Source organism: Sus scrofa, chromosome X, assembly GCF_054392235.1.
Source record: "Sus scrofa isolate SSC_HxYL_T2T_F1_AM1 chromosome X, Sscrofa_HxYL_maternal_Yorkshire_Landrace_v2.0, whole genome shotgun sequence".
NCBI classification, from domain to species: Eukaryota; Metazoa; Chordata; class Mammalia; order Artiodactyla; family Suidae; genus Sus; species Sus scrofa.
In genome coordinates this window covers 68,114,898-68,132,715 of record NC_139401.1, presented here as the reverse complement: position 1 = coordinate 68,132,715, position 17,818 = coordinate 68,114,898, and the positions used below count along the sequence as shown (strand labels likewise).

Genomic DNA, 17,818 nt, shown 5'->3' with positions numbered 1-17,818 from the left:
CATAGAGGACCACTGATGGTCAGGATCATGAAAGGTCCTTGAAAGAAGGGAGATCTAAGAGCCAAGGGGTGGATAGGAGGATAATGAGACACAAAGGAGGGGAAGAAAGTCCAGAGAGAGGAAACAGCATGTGAGAAGGCCTAGAGGCAAGATTTGAGTAAGTGGAGGTAGTTCAGTTTGAGAATATTGTGATGTGTGATGTGTGATGTGTGATGTGTGTGTGGTGTGTGTGTGTGTGTGTGTGTGTGTGTGTGTGTGTGTGTGTGTGTGTGTGTAGGGGCCGTGAAAAATGCAAGAGAAGCAGTCAGGCGCCAGATCAGGGAGGTCTTATAAGCCATAGTGAGGAGGAAGGATTTGATTTTGAGGGCAAGGAGGAGGCCTTGAAGGGGTTAGACCAGCCTAGGACACAATCAAATTGGTGGGTTATTTTTGGTTTTTTTTTGGCCATGCCCTTGGCATGTGGAAGTTCCCGGGCCAGGGTCTGAACCCACACCACAGCAGCAACCTGAGCCACTGCAGCAACAACACTGGATCCTCAATTGCTAGGCCCCCTGAGAACTCCAGATTGGTATTTTAGCAAGATTACTCTGGTTTCTGGGTGCGGAGACAGTAGGGAGCTGGTACACATATAAAAGCAGGCAGAAAGTCAGGAGGCTATGGTAGTGAGCCAGGCAAGAGATGATGGTAGCATGGACCAGAATGTGGCAGTGGAGATGGAAAGAAGTGTTCAGATTTGAGATATATTTTGGAGGTAGAGCCAACAGGACTTATTGGTAGATTGGAAAGATGCCTCCCAATTTCTGACTCTAACGTTAGGCTGTTGGTAGTGCTGTTCCTGGAGATGGGGAATACTGAGGGAACAGGTCTGGGGAGGGCAGGAAATGAGTTCAGTGCCATGTTGAGTTTAAGCTTCTAGGAAGTCATGTCCGGTATCCAGCTGGGCGTCTAAGTCTGAAACTCAGGAGAGAGGATGAGGCCAGACAGAGAATTGTGCTGTCTTGGGAGTGGATGAGGTAGCCTGAGGAGAGTGGAGAATGCCATGTTTTTTTTGCAGCAGCAACTGTCCTTCTCTCCCCTTTGGTGGCTGCTTCAGCCTAAACTCTAGAAAGCAGTTTAGGAAGCACTCATTAGATTTAGCAGTTTAGTGCAAAGACCCTGTGGATAGTCCTAACTCTTGGCTCCCTCTTTCCTCTCTGTTCTTGTCATTTCCACAGCATCTTGGGCTGACTTTACCAGTTTCCAATAAGAATTTATCCAGCCTGGGGGCCAGGCCAGCTGCCATTCTTAGGAAATTTGGTTTCCAGCTCCCCCTGCTGGCAGAGCTGGAGATGACTCATGGCTGGGCAGCAGAGCTGGAGAGCACTCCTGTCCTTCCTCCCCTGGGACAGACTCCTCTCATCCCCGAACAGGGTGTTAAGACCTCAGTCCAGTCCCCTTTTCTACTCGCCAAAAAACCCTACACCCACTTTAGAACACTAACTACAAATAGGAGGAGAAACGCTTAATTAGGTGTCCAGGAATCACAAATTAAATTCTTCCTGTTTCCAAATCACTTTCTTCTCTTTTCTGCCCCAAACCCACTCTTGATTTCCTTGGCCATATGAAGATTTCATTTGGTTATTTATACTTATCTCTAAAAATACCCTCTCCCATGCTCAGTCCCTGAAAGCAGCATTTTGCTGACACCCAGTTGGCCTCCCTCATCCTCATATGTAGGGAAGCCAAGATCTGTGCTGTAAAGAGCACTGGGCTGGAAGTCAAGGAACTTAGGTTTGAATCCAATTTCTGCCACTGATTCAGGGTGTAACCTTGGACAAGTCACTTCCTTCTCAGTGGCAGTTTCCTTACCTGTGACATTGCATTGGACCGCAAAAAAACTGTTCAGATTCTAGCATTCCAGCCCTTGCTCCAATTACCTTAGCTTTTTTTTTTTTTTTTTTTTTTTGTCTTTTTGCCATTTCTTGGGCCACTCCCGCAGCATATGGAGGTTCCCAGGCTAGGGGTCTAATCGGAACTGTAGCTGCCAGCCTACGCCAGAGCCACAGCAACGGGGGATCCAAGCCGCGTCTGCGACCTACACCACAGCTCACGGCAACGCCGGATCGTTAACCCACTAAGCAAGGGCAGGGACCGAACCCGCAACCTCATGGTTCCTAGTCGGATTCGTTAACCACTGCGCCACGATGGGAACTCCTCAAGCTCTCTTCTGTTGCAGGGTTTTTGGTCATGCTCTTCCCTCTACCTGAAATGCTCTTCCCTCCCCCCTCCCCCCTTTTTTTTGGTTTAATTAACTCCTCATTATCCTTCAGCTCTCAGCTCAAGTACTTCTTTCTTGGAGAAATCTTTCCCAGCCCTTCCAGACTGGGTAAGGTACCTCATCAAATGCTCTCAGAACTCCCCGGAGTTTTCCTTCCTACAAACATCATCATGGTTTGTAATTTTCCACATGCATGCATGATCATTATTTCAAGTTGAGCCCCCACCCCACCATTGCCCAATCAAACTTTAAACTCCTGGATAGCCAGAACATATCTGTCTGTTTTGCTCACCACTGTACTCTAGCACCGAGACCCTTGCCTTGTAAAGGCTTAACACATGTTTATTAAATAGATGAATATATAAATAGGTGAATGAATCCTTCTCTTCACCTATCAGCTACTTTCTATATCTAACTAGTGTAGTGTTTAAGAGCAAAAAGTCAAAAGCCAGGCTGCTTGGGTTTGGGACTTTGCTTTCCCACTTACAAGCTGTGTAAATTTGTGTAACTTAATCTTTCCTGTGCTTCAGTTTCCTTACCTGTAAAGGGACTTTAATAATAGTATACACTCCCTAACAAGTTTGTTGTGAGGATTAAATGACTTAATACATGTAAAGCATGTAGAATAAAGCCTGGCACTCAAGTGTTCTATTACTATTAGCTATTGTTCTTATTCTGCCTCATCCATCTCTCCATTTACCCATTCTGAACTCTTCCACAAGGCCTCATTATCTTATTTCCGGTCTGTGAGTGCGGGTGACTCAGTGTAATTTGCAGATTATAAAGCAAAGGGTTTTTTTTTCTTTTTTTATTATGGAAAATTTCAAACATGCAGATAAGTAGAGAGAAGAGGATAATGAACCTCTGTAACAAGCTTCAACAATTATCAACATTTTGCCAAGCTATGTTCATCTAACTCTCTCTCATTCTTCTCCCTATTGGAGTATTTTAATGTAAATCCCAGATGTCGTATCATTTTATCTGAGAATATTCCATTATGTATTTCTAGCAAATAAGGGCTTAAAAAATACAACAATACCATCATCACACTTTAGAAATTAACAATAATTAGGGAAGGTTTTTAAAAACCCCATTCCCTTGAGAGAAGCTGGGTGAATTCAAGCCCTTGTTTTGGGGGTAGATGAGGAAGAGCCAAGAGAGTTAATGTAAGTAAAGTGCTTTGAACAAGGCCTGACAAGGCCTACATGGGATATAGTAGTACCTCTTCTTTTTTTTTTGGTCTTTTTAGGGCTGCACCTGCAGCATATGGAGGTTCCCAAGCTAGAGCAATGCCAAGTCCGAGCCTCATCTGCAATCTACACCACAGCTCGCAGCAATGCCAGATCCTTTAACCTACTGAGTGAGGCCAGGGATGGAACTCACATGCTCATGAATACTAGTTTGGTTCTTAACCTGCTGAGCCACAGTGGGAACTCCTTGATCCTCTTTCACTCTCTCCATTTATCCACTCTAAGTCCTCCCCTACCTCTTTCTTATTTTTGGTCTGTGAATGTGTGTGATCCTTTACAGAGGAAGACTAGGAATCCCTGGTGACAAGTTTCCCAGGTCACTGGCAGGACTGAGGCAGCCACAACAGGACTGAAGGTGAGCTGGAGGACTTAGTGGGTTTAAAGAAGGGGGAGTCCTGTTGCTGTGTGAAAATGGTACTGAGAAAAATCCAGTAGTCTAAGGGCAGGCAAGTGGGAGGGTGGGTACTTTTGTCCAGTAATCCAGGCCTTTGGAGATCACTGTGCACTGGGAAACAGGGAGGGAGTAGAGTAGCTTCTGAGGGAATTCCTTTTAGCTTTTCTCCAAAGCTAACTTAGGGACAGCTGCCCAAGGCAGCAATCAGGGTTCTGCTTTGCTTCATCTTGAGTTCTCGACAGTTCCAAGGGTATGAGTGATGAAGGCAGACAATGAGCCAAAGCACAACTAGAGATGGCCTTCCTTAGACTCGAGATAAAGATTTTTGTGATTGCGCTTGTGGCATCCCGGGCCAGGGAATGAACCGCACCACAGCAGCATCCCAGGCCACTGCAGTGACAACACTGGATCCTTAACCCCCTGATCCATAGCTGGAACACCTTGCATCTTTTCTATGGAATTCTCTCCACCAGCCCTTCCTCTTCTTTTCTTTCTTCCTTTCTTTTCTTTTCTTTTCTTTCTTTCTTTCTTTTTTTTTCTTTTTTTCTTTTTTTCTTTTTTAGGGCTGTACCTGTGGCTTATGGAAGTTCCCAGACTAGGGGTTGAACAGGAGATGCAGCTGCTGGCCTATGCCACAGTCACAGCAACTCGGGATCCAAGCTACATCTTCGACCTACACTGCAACTTGCGCCAACGCCATATCCTCAATCCACTGAACAAGGCTAGGGATCTAACCACCATCTTCATGGATACTAGTCGGGTTCTTACCCCACTGAGCCACAATGGGAACTCCCACCAGCCCTTCTCACCCCACTCATTATTTGGGTACCCAGAGCAACTGTACACTTGACTGCTCCCCACCTCCTTCTCCAATCCAAACTTGCCTCCAGGAAAAAAAGTGATTAAAACACTTTAGCAGGGTAAATAAACTCCTTCACGAAGTGGCTTCCAACTACTCCAACTTCATGTCCTGCCATTCCCCTCTTCTTTCCAGCAATAAGCAGTGTGACACAGTGAATGAGCACAGATTTGTGTCTATATAGACCTGGTATGGAATTCTGGTTCTGCCATTTCCCAGCTTTGGAACCTTAGACAAAACCACTTTATTTCTCTTGAGCCTCAATTTCCACATCTGAAAATGGGGATAATAGTAGTATATTAAAAGCCCTCTTGGGAGTTCTATTGTGACACAGCAGGTTAAGGATCTGGTATTGTCACTGCAGAGGCTTGGGTCGCTGCTGTGACGTGGCTTTGAACCCTGGCCCGGGGCCTTTCACCTACCACGTTCGCTGCCAAAAAAAAAAAAACAAAAAAAACCAAAAAAAAAAAAAAAAACCCTCTTAACAGAAGGCCTAAAACTCTATGAACATATGACCTTAAGTCATATTAACCAGGAAAACAGCCCATCTTCTCTAAGGTCTCTTTTTAACTAGATACATGAAATTTATAAAAAGCTTAAAATTCTCTGGACATATGGTAGGCACATGACTGGGCCAATAGGTGGTGAGTTTTCAAATTGACTGCATCTCAGTTGGATCTTCTGAAGGAATGGTGGCAACCACACACCACAGCACTACTTTCTTTCTTTAAGGGCCACACCTTTGGCATTTGGAAGTTCCCAGGCTAGGGGTGGAATCAGAGCTGTAGCCACCAGCCTACACCACAGCCACACCAATGCCAGATCCGAGTGGAGTGTACGACCTACACTGCACCTCACTCGAGACCTGCTTCTTTTTTTTTTTTTTTTTTTGTCTTTTTGCTATTTCTTGGGCCGCTCCCGTGGCATATGGAGGTTCCCAGGCCAGGGGTCGAATCGGAGCTGTAGCCACCGGCCTACACCAGAGCCACAGCAACGCGGGATCCGAGCCACATCTGCAACCTACACCACAGCTCACGGCAACGCCGGATCGTTAACCCACTGAGCAAGGGCAGGGACCGAACCCGCAACCTCATGGTTCCTAGTCGGATTCGTTAACAACTGCGCCACTACGGGAACTCCGAGACCTGCTTCTTAATCCACTGAGCGAGGTCAGCGACCTAACCTGCGTCCTCATCGATACTAGTCAGGTTCATTACCGCTGTGCCACAACGGGAACTCTGGCTTGGTTCTAGAAGACCCTTCTTCACTGTGCGTTTAAGTCACGAGGACTATGCCTCCCGGCGGAGTGTTTGAATTCAAAGCGTGCTCAGTACCAGCCATCCGGTAGCAGAGAAGGGAGGATATTAGGGGATGCAAGCTGTGGAGGTTTCCAGGGGCCACTAAAACAAGATCATATCAGGCAGTCTATTTCACTCAGGAGGATATCACAAGCACACGCGCCCGCGGGGGCAGAAATTCACCCCAACCCGGTACGGGTTGGAATGAAAATTCAAGGAACAGAAGAGTTTTCTGTGGCTCAGCAGGTTAAGGATCCGGCAGCTGTCATTGCTTTGGCTCGGGTCGCTTCTGTGGCGAGGCAACTTCCGCCGGCTGCGCGGCATGTCTGAAAAAAAAAGTGCCAAAGACAGCAGGAGGACGCAAGTCATGCCGCACCACCGGCCGGCTACGGCCCCTACGCCCCACCAGCGCGCTATGCGCAGGCGCGCGACCTTCGTGGGCGGGGCTCAAGCGGTGGCGCCGGAAGCCCTGTGCGCGGATTGGCCTGCCGCGACGTCGACGGTTGGTCCTGTCCCTCTTCCATGCGCGTAGCGCCTGCGCAGGGCGAGAGCGAGGGAAATTCAATACCCGGCGGAGACACACGGAACCCAATCTGAGGGTCATGGAGGCGTCCCGAGGGTTTGCGGAAGCCGGGGTCTTAAGCCCAGAGCAGGCTGCCCGTTACCTGAGGTACGTCTGGGCGGGTCTAATTCACAGGCCCTGGCAGGGAGTGGGGGTGGGGGGGACCTCGCGGACCGTCCCAGGGGCCCAAACTACCGAGGCAGAGCCTTGCGAGAGGCCAGCCCGAGAGGAGGGCGTGGGAATCTCCCTAGATATCTAAAGCCTGGGGAGCCCACGATGCCGGGTCAAATAACTCTCCGATATGAACTCCTTAAGAGCCATTTTGAAATCTGTTTTTTTTTAATACATAAAAATTGCTGATGCGTTATGTTAGTAATAGCTTAAATATTTTCTGTTATCCTATTTTGATTTTATAGCTTAATGTATACATTTTCAACACCCATCTTTCTGTTTAGAAATAATTTTTTTATTTGAAATATATATTAATATATTAAAGATATACAATTCACATTGTATATAGTACAATATTTTCCTTTTGTAGTTTGTCAAGGATTTTTGTGTATGCTGTACATTAATACACAAAAATATACCTGAATTTTAAGATCTCCCCTGCCAAAGCCTTTCTTGGGTCTTTCTAGCCTACCTAGCCCCAGGCCTAGGGGAAACAGAGGACTAAAACACTCCTGCCCTCAAATTGCTTATAATCTAGTGATGGAAAAGAATAGGTGAACTATACTTGCTCTATTGTTTGATAAGGACTGTAAGAGGTATAATGTGCAAGGCATACTGCAGGAGGGAATAGCCAACTCCAAGGGTCGGTGAGCTAAGGGAAGGGTTCACAGAGGAGATATGGGTGTTGAGAAATGAGTGATCATTCACCAGATGGCTAAGGGTGGGAGGCCCAGTGATGTGGGAATAGACATTTAAATTCTTTTAAAAAATTGTGATAAAATACAACATAAAATTTACCATCGTAACCATTCCTTTTTAAATTTGTTTTTTATTATAGTTGATTTACAGTGTTGTGTTTATTCTGCAGTACAGCACAGTGATTCATTTATACATATATATTCTTTTTCATATTCTTTTCCATTATGATTTTTTAAAATTTTGTTTTATTTTTTGGGGGGGGCTGCGCCTGCAGCATATGGAGGTTCCCAGGCTAGGGGTCCAATCAGAGCTACAGCTGCTGGCCTATGCCACAGCCAAGCAGGATCCGAGCTGCGTCTGTGATCTACACCACAGCTCAGGGCAACGCCAGATCCTTAACCCACTGAATGAGGCCAGGGATTGAACCAGCAACCTCATGGTTTCTAGTCAGATTCGTTTCCTCTGCGCCACGACGGGAACTCCACCAATATGATTTATTACAGGATATTGAATAAATACAGTTCCCTGTGCTATACAGTAGGACCTTGTTGTTTATCCATTCTATGTATAATAGTTTGCATCTGCGAATCTCAAATTCCGAAAATGCGGAATGCTTCATGAATTTGCGAAGGGGCCAAGCTAATTTCTGTATCTTTACAATTTTACTATATGTGCTATGAAAGCGAACACCCATCTTTACCATTCTTAAGTGTACAGTTCAGTACATTAACATTGTTCAACCATCACCACCATCTATCTCCAGAACTCTTGTCATCTTGCAAAACTAAAACTCTGTACCTTTTAGACAACAATTCCTCATTCCACTCTTCCTCAGCCTCTGGCAACCACCATTCTACTTTTTCTGTGAATTTGATTTCTCTAGGGACCTTATATTTAAGAGCAATTAGGGAGGGATGGATTTGGGGTTTGGGATTGGCGTAAGCACATTGTGGTATATGGAATGATTGGCCAACAGGAACTGCTATATAGCATAGGGAACTCTACCTAATATTCTGTGATTATATGGGAAAAGAATCTGAAAATGAATGGATGTGTGTGTAACCGAATCACTTTGTTGTATAGCAGAAATTATCACAACATTGTAAATCAACTATACTTCAATAAAACTTTTTTAAAAAGTGCAATTATACAGTATTTGTCTTTTTATGACTGGTTTATTTCACTTAGCATAACATCCTCAAGATTCATCCATGTCGTGTCATGTGCCAGGAATTCCTTCCTTTTTAAGAGTGAATAATATTCCATTGTATGCATAGTGTCACATTTTGTTTATTCATTTATCACTTGATTGATATTTGTGTTGCTTCCATCTCTTGACTGTTGTGAATAGTGCTGCTGTGAATGTGGGTGTGCAAATATCTCTTTGAGATCTTGCTTTCAATTCTTTTGGGTATATATCCAGAAATGGGATTGCTGGATCATATGGTAATTCTAATTCTATTTTTAATTTTTTTTGAATTATAAAAAATTTTGTTTGGAAAAAGTCATTTTTACTTTTTTTTTTTTTTGTCTTTTTGTTGTTGTTGTTGCTATTTCTTGGGCCGCTCCCGCGGCATATGGAGGTTCCCAGGCTAGGGGTCCAATCGGAGCCGTAGCCACCGGCCTCCGCCAGAGCCACAGCAACGCGGGATCCGAGCCGCGTCTGCAACCTACACCACAGCTCACCGCAACGCCGGATCGTTAACCCACTGAGCAAGGGCAGGGACCGAACCCGCAACCTCATGGTTCCTAGTCGGATTCGTTAACCACTGCGCCACGACGGGAACTCCCATTTTTACTTTTTAGTAGCAGCCACATTTGTATACTTTGACGCACAGTAAAGATATCTCCAGTCTTTTTTTTTTTTTTTTGTCTTTTTTTGCCTTTTCTAGGGCTGCTCCCAGGGCATATGGAGGTTCCCAGACTAGGGGTCGAATCAGAGCTGTAGCCACTGGCCTCCCCCAGAGCCACAGCAACGCCAGATCCAAGCTGCGTCTGTGACCTACACCACAGCTCACAGCAACGCCGGATCCTTAACCCACTGAGCAGGCCAAGGATCGAAGCTGCGACCTCATGGTTCCTAGTTGGATTTGTTAACCACTCAGCCACAATGGGAACTCCTCCAGTCTTTTTTAAAATGATTTTTACTTTTTCCATTATAGTTGGTTTATTATAGTGTTCTGTCAGTTTTCTACTGTGCAGGAAAGTGACCCAGTCACACATACATATATACATTCGTTTTCTTACATTCTCCATCATGTGCCATCGTAAGTGACTAGATATAGTTCCCAGTGCTATATAGCAGGATCTCATTGCTTATCCATCCCAAAAGCAGTAGTTTGCATCTATTAACCCCAGATTCCCAGTTCACCCTCCTCCCTCCCCCTCCCTCTTGGCAACCACAAATCTGTTCTCCAAGTCCATGAGTTTCTTTTCTGTGGAAAGGTTTATTTGTGCTGTATATTAGATTCCAGATACAACTAATGTTATATGGTGTCTGTCTTTCTCTTTCTGACTTACTTCACTTAGTATGAGAGTCTCTAGTTCCATCCATGTTGCTGCAAATGGCATTATTTTGTTATTTTTTATGGCTGGGTAGTATTCCATTGTGCATATATACCACATCTTCTTAATCCATTCATCTGTAGATGGACATTTGGGTTGTTTCCATGTCTTGGCTGTTGTGAAGAGTGCTGCAATGAACATGCGGGTATATGTGTCTTTTTCAAGGAAAGTTTTGTCCGGATGGTATGCCTAAGAGTGGGATTGCTGTGTCATATGGTAGTTCTATATTTAGTTTCCCGAAGTACAGCCATACTGTTTTCCACAGTGGTTGTACCAATTTACATTCCCACCAACAGTGTAGGAGGGTTCCCTTTTCTCCACATCCTCCCCAGCATTTGTTATTTGTGAACTTATTAATGATGGCCATTCTGACTGGTGTGAGGTGGTACCTCATAATAGTTTTGATTTGCATTTCTCTAATCAGTGATGAGCATTTTTTCATGTGCTTGTTGGCCATCTGTATGTCTTCTTTGGAAAAATGTCTATTCAGGTTTTTTTTTTTTTTTTTTTTTTTTTGTCTTTTGTCTTTTTGTCTTTTGTTGTTGTTGCTATTTCTTGGGCCGCTCCCGCGGCATATGGAGGTTCCCAGGCTAGGGGTTGAATCGGAGCTGTAGCCACCGGCCTCCGCCAGAGCCACAGCAACGCGGGATCCGAGCCGCGTCTGCAACCTACACCACAGCTCACGGCAACGCCGGATCGTTAACCCACTGAGCAAGGGCAGGGACCGAACCCGTAACCTCATGGTTCCTAGTCGGATTCGTTAACCACTGCGCCACGACGGGAACTCCCCATTCAGGTTTTTTGCCCATTTTTCAGTTGGGTTGTTGGGCTTTTTTGCTGTTGAGTTGTATTTTTAATTTTTGGGGGTCTGCCATACTGTCTTCTATAGCACCTGTACCATTTTACATTCCCACCAACAGTGCACAAAGGTTCAAATGTCTTAACATCCTGGTCCACACTTGTTATTTTGTTTTGTTGTTGTAACTAGCCATCCTAACAATAGTGAAGTGGTATCTCATTTGATTTGCATTAGTGATGTTGAGCATCTTTTCATGTGCTTATTGACCATTTTTATATTTTCCTTGGAGAAATAGTTATTCAAGTCCTTTGCGTATTTTTTAGTTGGGTTGTTTGTTTTGTTGTTGTTGAGTAGTAGTTGCTTATATATTTTGGGTATTAACTTTCTTACCAAATGTATGATTTGCAAATATTTTCTCCTATTCTGTAGGTTGTCTTTTCACTCTGTTGATTGTGTCTTTTGATGCATAGAAGTTTTAAATTTTGTCGTAGTACAAAGAAATCAATTGGAGCAGTGGAATAATTCCATCTCCCTTTTCCAAAAAAAGAATGTTTTAAGGCTGTTAAAAGACAAAAGTTCTCCTTAAAGAGGATTAAAAGCACGTGTCTTTGGACTAAGTTACATGACTTCCTTAAAGAAGACTTGGGGAAAACAGAGGGAGGCAGTGTGGTGGTGGTAAAGTGCTGGCTTCAGAGTTGGGCTATTTGGGGTTTAAATTATGGTTCTGGCACTTGCTAGCTGGGAGGCCTCAAGCAAGTCCCCTGAGTATCCTGAGCCTCAATTTTCTGGAAGGAGGGAATAAGGCATTCATCCTCCAACCCCCTCCTTTCCCTAGCGAGCAAACGGGCCTCTCAGCTTATGCTGGTTCCCCATTGCCTCTCAAGCTGGCATCTGTCTCACTCGCTCCCATGTGCTTTCTTGTGGGCATGCTCCAACGGTTTCTACCACCCCCCTCAACCAGCAACCCCTTCTCTCACAATCATTACTTTATACTCTCATGGTCCCCACTTTTCTCTCACATTTCCCTATCTCTCCTGGTGGCCCATCTCTCATGAACCCTCAACTCTCAATATCCTTCTTTGATTTCTCCTAAGCTGTCTCAATCTCTCCCATCCTCTTCCAAATCCCCCCACACCAAAACCGCCTCTCACGAAGCATAGCCTTCTCTACCTTCTCTGCTTCTCATAATTCTATTCCTTGACACTATCCTGCTCTCACAGTTTCTCTGTCTCTCTCCCTCCCTCTCTCCTCTCTCTGTTCTGTCCCTCTCCTTCTCTGTCTCTTGCCTTTGCTGCCTAAGAGATAAAAGAGAACTGAGACTTGCTGACACATTCTCTGCACATGTGTTTTTCTTTTCCCACACCTTCATCTTCTGTCACATACAATGACTCTGTCACAGTCTCTGTCAGTCATGCTCTCCCTTGGTGATACCCACACACCAGCTCCTCTCTTGCCCACCCTCTGACTCTGACGCCCAACTTGTGGTCTCTGTATCTCCTGCTTGCATCCACTCTTTGTTGTCCCCCTCCCCTCCATTGCTCCCTCCTCTTTTTCTGGCATTCCCTCTCTCTCCCTCTCCCTCCCCCGCCCCTGTCTCTTTCTGTTGCCCATTATCTCTTTCTATGTGTAACCCACCTTTGTCACCCACTCTCCCTCTCTGGCATTCATAGTCTCTCTCTCATTCTCTCCGTCTCTCACATTGTCACCTACCACCCCCTTCTCTCTGTCACCCACCTGTTCTTGCTGCCAAATACCTGTGCGCACTGTCGTCCATTCTCTCTTACCCACTTACTCTTCCTGCCACCCTTCCCACTCTATACCCCTGTCACCCCTTTCCCTCTTTCTCCATCACCCACTCTCTACCTCTATCACTCATTCTCTTTCCCTGTTACCTGCTTGCTTTCTCTGTCACCCGCTCCCTTATTCAGTCACCCTTCCTCTTTTTCTCTCTGTCACTGTATCATTCTGGGTCCATTTAGGAGGTGGAAACTGTAGTGTGTTAAATCAGGAATTTTAGAAAATAATTATTAAACTGATAAATGAGTGACTATAAGAAATACGGAAACTCCAGGAGTTCTCCTGTGGTGCAGCAGGTTACAGGTTTAGGATCCGGTGTTGTCATTGCAGCAGCTTGGATTGCTGCTGTGGCACAGGTTTGATCCTTGGCTTGGGAACTTTCGTATGCTGTGGCACAGCCAAAAAATAAATAAATAAGGAAACTCCATATGGTACCCTAGGGCTAAGGAAGATTACCCAAGGAAGGACAAACTTGGAAGGGGACCCTCTCTCCAAGGCTGAGGTTCAGACTTCCTTGGAGAAGGTGTAGTTCAGCCCACTGGACAGCAGAGAAGCATGCTGGCTTGCCCAGGCTGGCTGGAGCTGATCTGCACTCCCCAGGCCTGCAAGAAGCACCCTTCTGGAGTGCCAGGTAGGGAGCAGGCTAGCAGCAACCCACCGTGTAGGAGTACAGAAGGGGGGCAGGGCACAGGCAGCTGCTGGGGGAGCTGGTTTCCATGTAGAGAAGAAGAAGGTTATCACCAGGCCAGGTGGAGAGTTCAGGGTAGTTGAAGTACTGCGTGTTCTGGGTGGGTAGATGTGGGCCACTCTGCTGACCCACTGTGGAACAGCAGCTGGCAACTTCAGGAGAGCCCCCTCCTCCTGCAGTGTCCCTCAGGCATCCTCTCCTGAGAAAGCTTAACATTCTGCTAGCTGTAGAGGAGAGATGCTTAAAGGAATTTTGTCCATTATCATAGAGCAGGTATTGAGGTATGAATTTGGAACCGAGAGGCAATAAATGATGACTCGCAGTTATCTGACCTCTATCTCTGTCATCCACCCTCTCTCCCAAGTCACTCACTGTCTCTGTCACCCTCTCTTTTACCCAGTTGTCTTCCGGGTTGTCTGCTCTTTCTTGCTCTCACCTGTCTGCTCTCTATTTCACCCACTTTCTCCTATCATTCTACTCCAACTGTTTTTGTCAAGGTCACCTATGACTTTCATATAACTAAATCTAATGGTCAGTTCATAATTCTCCTCTTCCTTCATCTACCAATAGTATTTAATAGATTTGATCACAATTCCACAAAAAGCTAGATTCATTTGGCCACCAGGACCCCTCTCCTGATTTTTCTTCCTACCTCACTGATTGCTGCTTCTTAGATTCTGCTCATTCCTCCTCATATTCCCACTTGCTTTTTCTTTCTTTCTCTTTTTTTGGCTGTACACACAGCGTGCTAGAAGTTCCCAGGCCAGGGATTGAACCCATACCACAGCAGTGACCTGAGCCACAGCAGTAACAATGCCAGATCCTTAACCTCTAGGTCACCAGGGAATTCAGCTTTTTCTTCTAAGGTACTTTAAATTCTCAGGCATCATATTATTTCATCCTTAAATATTTCAGTATGCATCTCTAAAAAAGAACATATTAAAAAAGTATTCTTACAAAACCACTGTACCATTTCACACCTAATAAAAGAAACAGATTCTTTGATATAAGCTAATACATAGTCCATATTCACATTTTTCAAATGGTCTTAAGTCATTTAATAATTGATTTGTTTGAATCAGTATTCAAAGAAGGTCCACATGCTGCATTTAGTTATGTTTCTTTTTTTTTCCTAAAATAATTTTATTTATTTTTATTTTTTATTTTTGACATTTATTGAATGTTTATTACATGCCTGAAGCTTTCTTTTTTTTCTTTTAATGATTTTTATTTTTCCCATTATAACTGCAGTGTTCTGTCAATTTTCTACTGTACAGCAAGGTGACCCAGTCACAAATACATATGTACATTATTTTTCTCACATTATCATGCTCCATCATAAGTGACTAGATATAGTTCCCAGTGCTATACAGCAGGATCTCATTGCTTATCCATGCATTTAGTTATATTTCTTAAACCTCTTTTACTCAATTCCTATCCTACTGCCCCCCTTTTATTTTATACCAGTGATTTGGATTAGTCTGCTTCCTTGCAGTGTTATTATCTCCTGTAATTTAAATTTAAAGGCCTGATAAATGAATGAATGAAGAAAATGTGACACACACATACACACACCCAGAAAAATATTATTCAGCTGTAAAAAGGAATTTCTTGGAGTTCCCTGATGGCTCAGTGGTTTGAGGATCAGACATTGTTACTGCTGTGGCTTTGCTTACTGCTGTGGCGCAGGTTTGGTTCGATCTCTGGCCTAGGAACTTCCGTGTACCACAGGTGAGGCCAAAAAAAAAAAAAAAAAAAAAAAAAAGAAGAAGGATGAGTTCTCTCTTTCTTTGTTTTGTTTCGTTTGTTTTTTGCCACACATGAAGCATGCAGAAGTTCCTGAGCCAGGGATTGAACCCACACCAGAGCTGTAACCAGAGCCACAGGCAGTGACAATGGTGGATCCTTGACCTGCTGAGCTATGAGGGAACTCCAAAAGAATGAATTCTTGGGAATTCCTGTTGTGGCTCAGCAGGTTAAGAACCCGACTGTTATCTATGAGTTTGATCCCTGGCTTCGCTCAGTGGGTTAAGGATCTGGCATTGCCACAAACTGTGGCATAGGTTGCAGATGCGGCTCCAATCTGGTGTTGCTATTGTGGTTCAGGCTGGCAGCTGCAGCTCTGATTCACCCCCTAGTCTGGGAACTTCCAAATGCCGCAGGTGTGGCCCTAAAGAGAGAGAGAGAGAGAATGAATTATTGCCATTTGCAGCAACATAGGTGGACCTTGAAGTCATTATGTTAAGTGAAATAAGTCTGACAGAAAAAGACAAATATTGTATGGTCTCAGTTATATGTGGAATCTAAAAATAAAAACCAGGCTCCCAGATGCAAATAACAAATTGGTGGTTGCTGGAGGTGGGGAGAAGGTGAAATGGGTGAAGGCGATCAAAAGGCACAAACTTCCAGTTATAAAATAAATGAGTCCTGGGATGTAATGTTACAGTATGGTGACATAGTTAATAATACTATTGCATATTTGAAAGTTGCTAAGAGAGTAATTATTAAAAGAGCTCATCATAAGAAAAAAATTCGTAATTAAGTACAGTGATGGATGGATTTTGTTTTTTGTTTGTTTTTGATTTTTAGGAGTGCACCTGTGGCATATGGAGGTTCCCAGGCTAGGGGTCTAATTGGAGCTACAGCTGCAGGCCTATACCACAGCCACAGCAATGCCGGATCCGAGCCGAGTCTGTGACCTACACCACAGCTCACAGCAATGAAGGATCCTTAATCCACTGAGCGAGGCCAGGGATCAAACCTGCAACCTCATGATTCCCAGTTGGGTTTGTTTTCACTGCGCCATAGAGGGGACTCCAGAAATTTTTTTTTTTTTTTTTTTTTGTCTTTTAGGGACACACCTGAGGCATATGGAAGTTCCCAGGCTAGGGGTCTATTGAGAGCTACAGCTACCAGCCTACACCACAGCCACAGCAATGCGGGATCTGAGTCTTGCCTCTGACCTACACCACAGCTCACAGCAACACTGAATCCCCCATCCACTGAGCAAGGCCAGAGATGGAACCTGCATCGTCATGGATCCTAGTCAGATTCGTTTCCACTGTGCCACACGGGAACTTCCTGTAAATGTTCTTAATGTTGAAGTGTTGGAATGCTATGTCTTTCTTTTTAAAATTATACTCCTTCCTTTGGTGATCTAAATAGAACCTAAATAGGTTCTTGACTTTAAATCCCATCTTTTGATGAGAATTTTCACATTTTTAAAATTTTTTTTAATTTTTATTTTTTTTGGTCAACTAATTGAAACATCTTCAAGACCCTTAAGTTTACCAAATGTAAAGGACAGCAAGTCATTTTTTTGTTGCTGAATAGTCTTGTGAAAAAGATATTAAAGCTGAACTCATTCTTGTTGAGAGCTCAAGGATGAGAACTTGCCTCACCTGTTAGCTGTTTCTGTGGAATTTTCACATTTTTGTTTTTAGTCCTGACCTTTTCTGAATTGAAGACTCCTGTATCCAGCTGTTTATTTGACAGCTCTACTTGATAATAGACATATCAAACTTGTCCAAAAGCAGAGGACAAAAACCATGTATTCAACTCAGTAGGTACAGAAAAAGCATTTGACTAAATCTAGCACTCTTTAATGATAAAAACACTCAAAAAGTTAGGAATACAAGATACCTTTCTCAACCTGATCAAGGGTATCTACAAAAACCTGCAGCTAATATTATAATTAATGGTAAAAGACTGAAAGCTTTTTTCCTCATATCAGGAACAAGACAAGGATGTCTGCTCTTGCCAGTTCTTTTTTAAAATTGAAGTATAGTTAATATATAATATTGTGTTTTTGACGTGTATAGCATAGTGATTTGGTATTTTTGCAGGTTATAGTTCATTATAGGTTATCATCAGATAATAGGGATATACATTATACATTCCCTGTGCTATGGTATTATCCTCTTTGCTTATCTGTATTTTTATATAGTAGTTTATATCTGTTAATCCCATACTCCTAATTTGTCCTTCCCCACTTCCCTCTCCCCTTTGGTAACCACAGTTTTGTTTTCTGTATCTGTAAGTCTCTTTCTGTTTTGCATATACATTTATTTGTATTTTTTTTTAATTTCACATATAAGTGATATTATAGAGTATTTGTCTTTTCTCTAAGTTGTTTCACTAAGCATAATATTCTCTACATTCATCCACATTCCTCCAGTGGCAATATTTCATTTCTTTTTTTATGGCTCATATTCCTGTGTGTGTCTACCACATCTTCTCAACCAGTTGTCTATTGATGGGCACTGGGTTGCTTCCATGTCTCGGCTATTGTAAATAGTATTGCTTTGAAGAGTGGGATGCATATATCTTTACAAATTAGTGTTTTCATTTTTTCCAGATATATACACAGGAGTAGAATTGCTGGATCATAATAGTAGTTCTGTTTTTAGTTTTGTAAGTAACCTCCATATTGTTTTCTGTAGTGGCTGCACCAACCTACATCCCTACCAGTGTACAAGA

The 17,818-nt window shown here is 43.7% G+C and overlaps 1 protein-coding gene and 1 pseudogene across 1 annotated transcript in view; one reads left to right on the top strand and one right to left on the bottom strand.

Moving 5' to 3' along the window:
* The first annotated feature begins 6,613 nt into the window (after window positions 1-6,613).
* The window catches only part of ERCC6L (ERCC excision repair 6 like, spindle assembly checkpoint helicase), a 30,726-nt gene continuing 19,521 nt past the window's right edge, over window positions 6,614-17,818 (top strand). Inside the window, exon 1 of the mRNA XM_003360364.5 lies at window positions 6,614-6,728. Within this exon, the coding sequence (XP_003360412.3) occupies window positions 6,661-6,728 (68 nt within the window). The 5' untranslated portion in view covers window positions 6,614-6,660. The remainder of the gene's footprint in view (window positions 6,729-17,818) is intronic.
* On the bottom strand, window positions 8,090-8,180 carry LOC146394646 (U6 spliceosomal RNA; annotated as a pseudogene).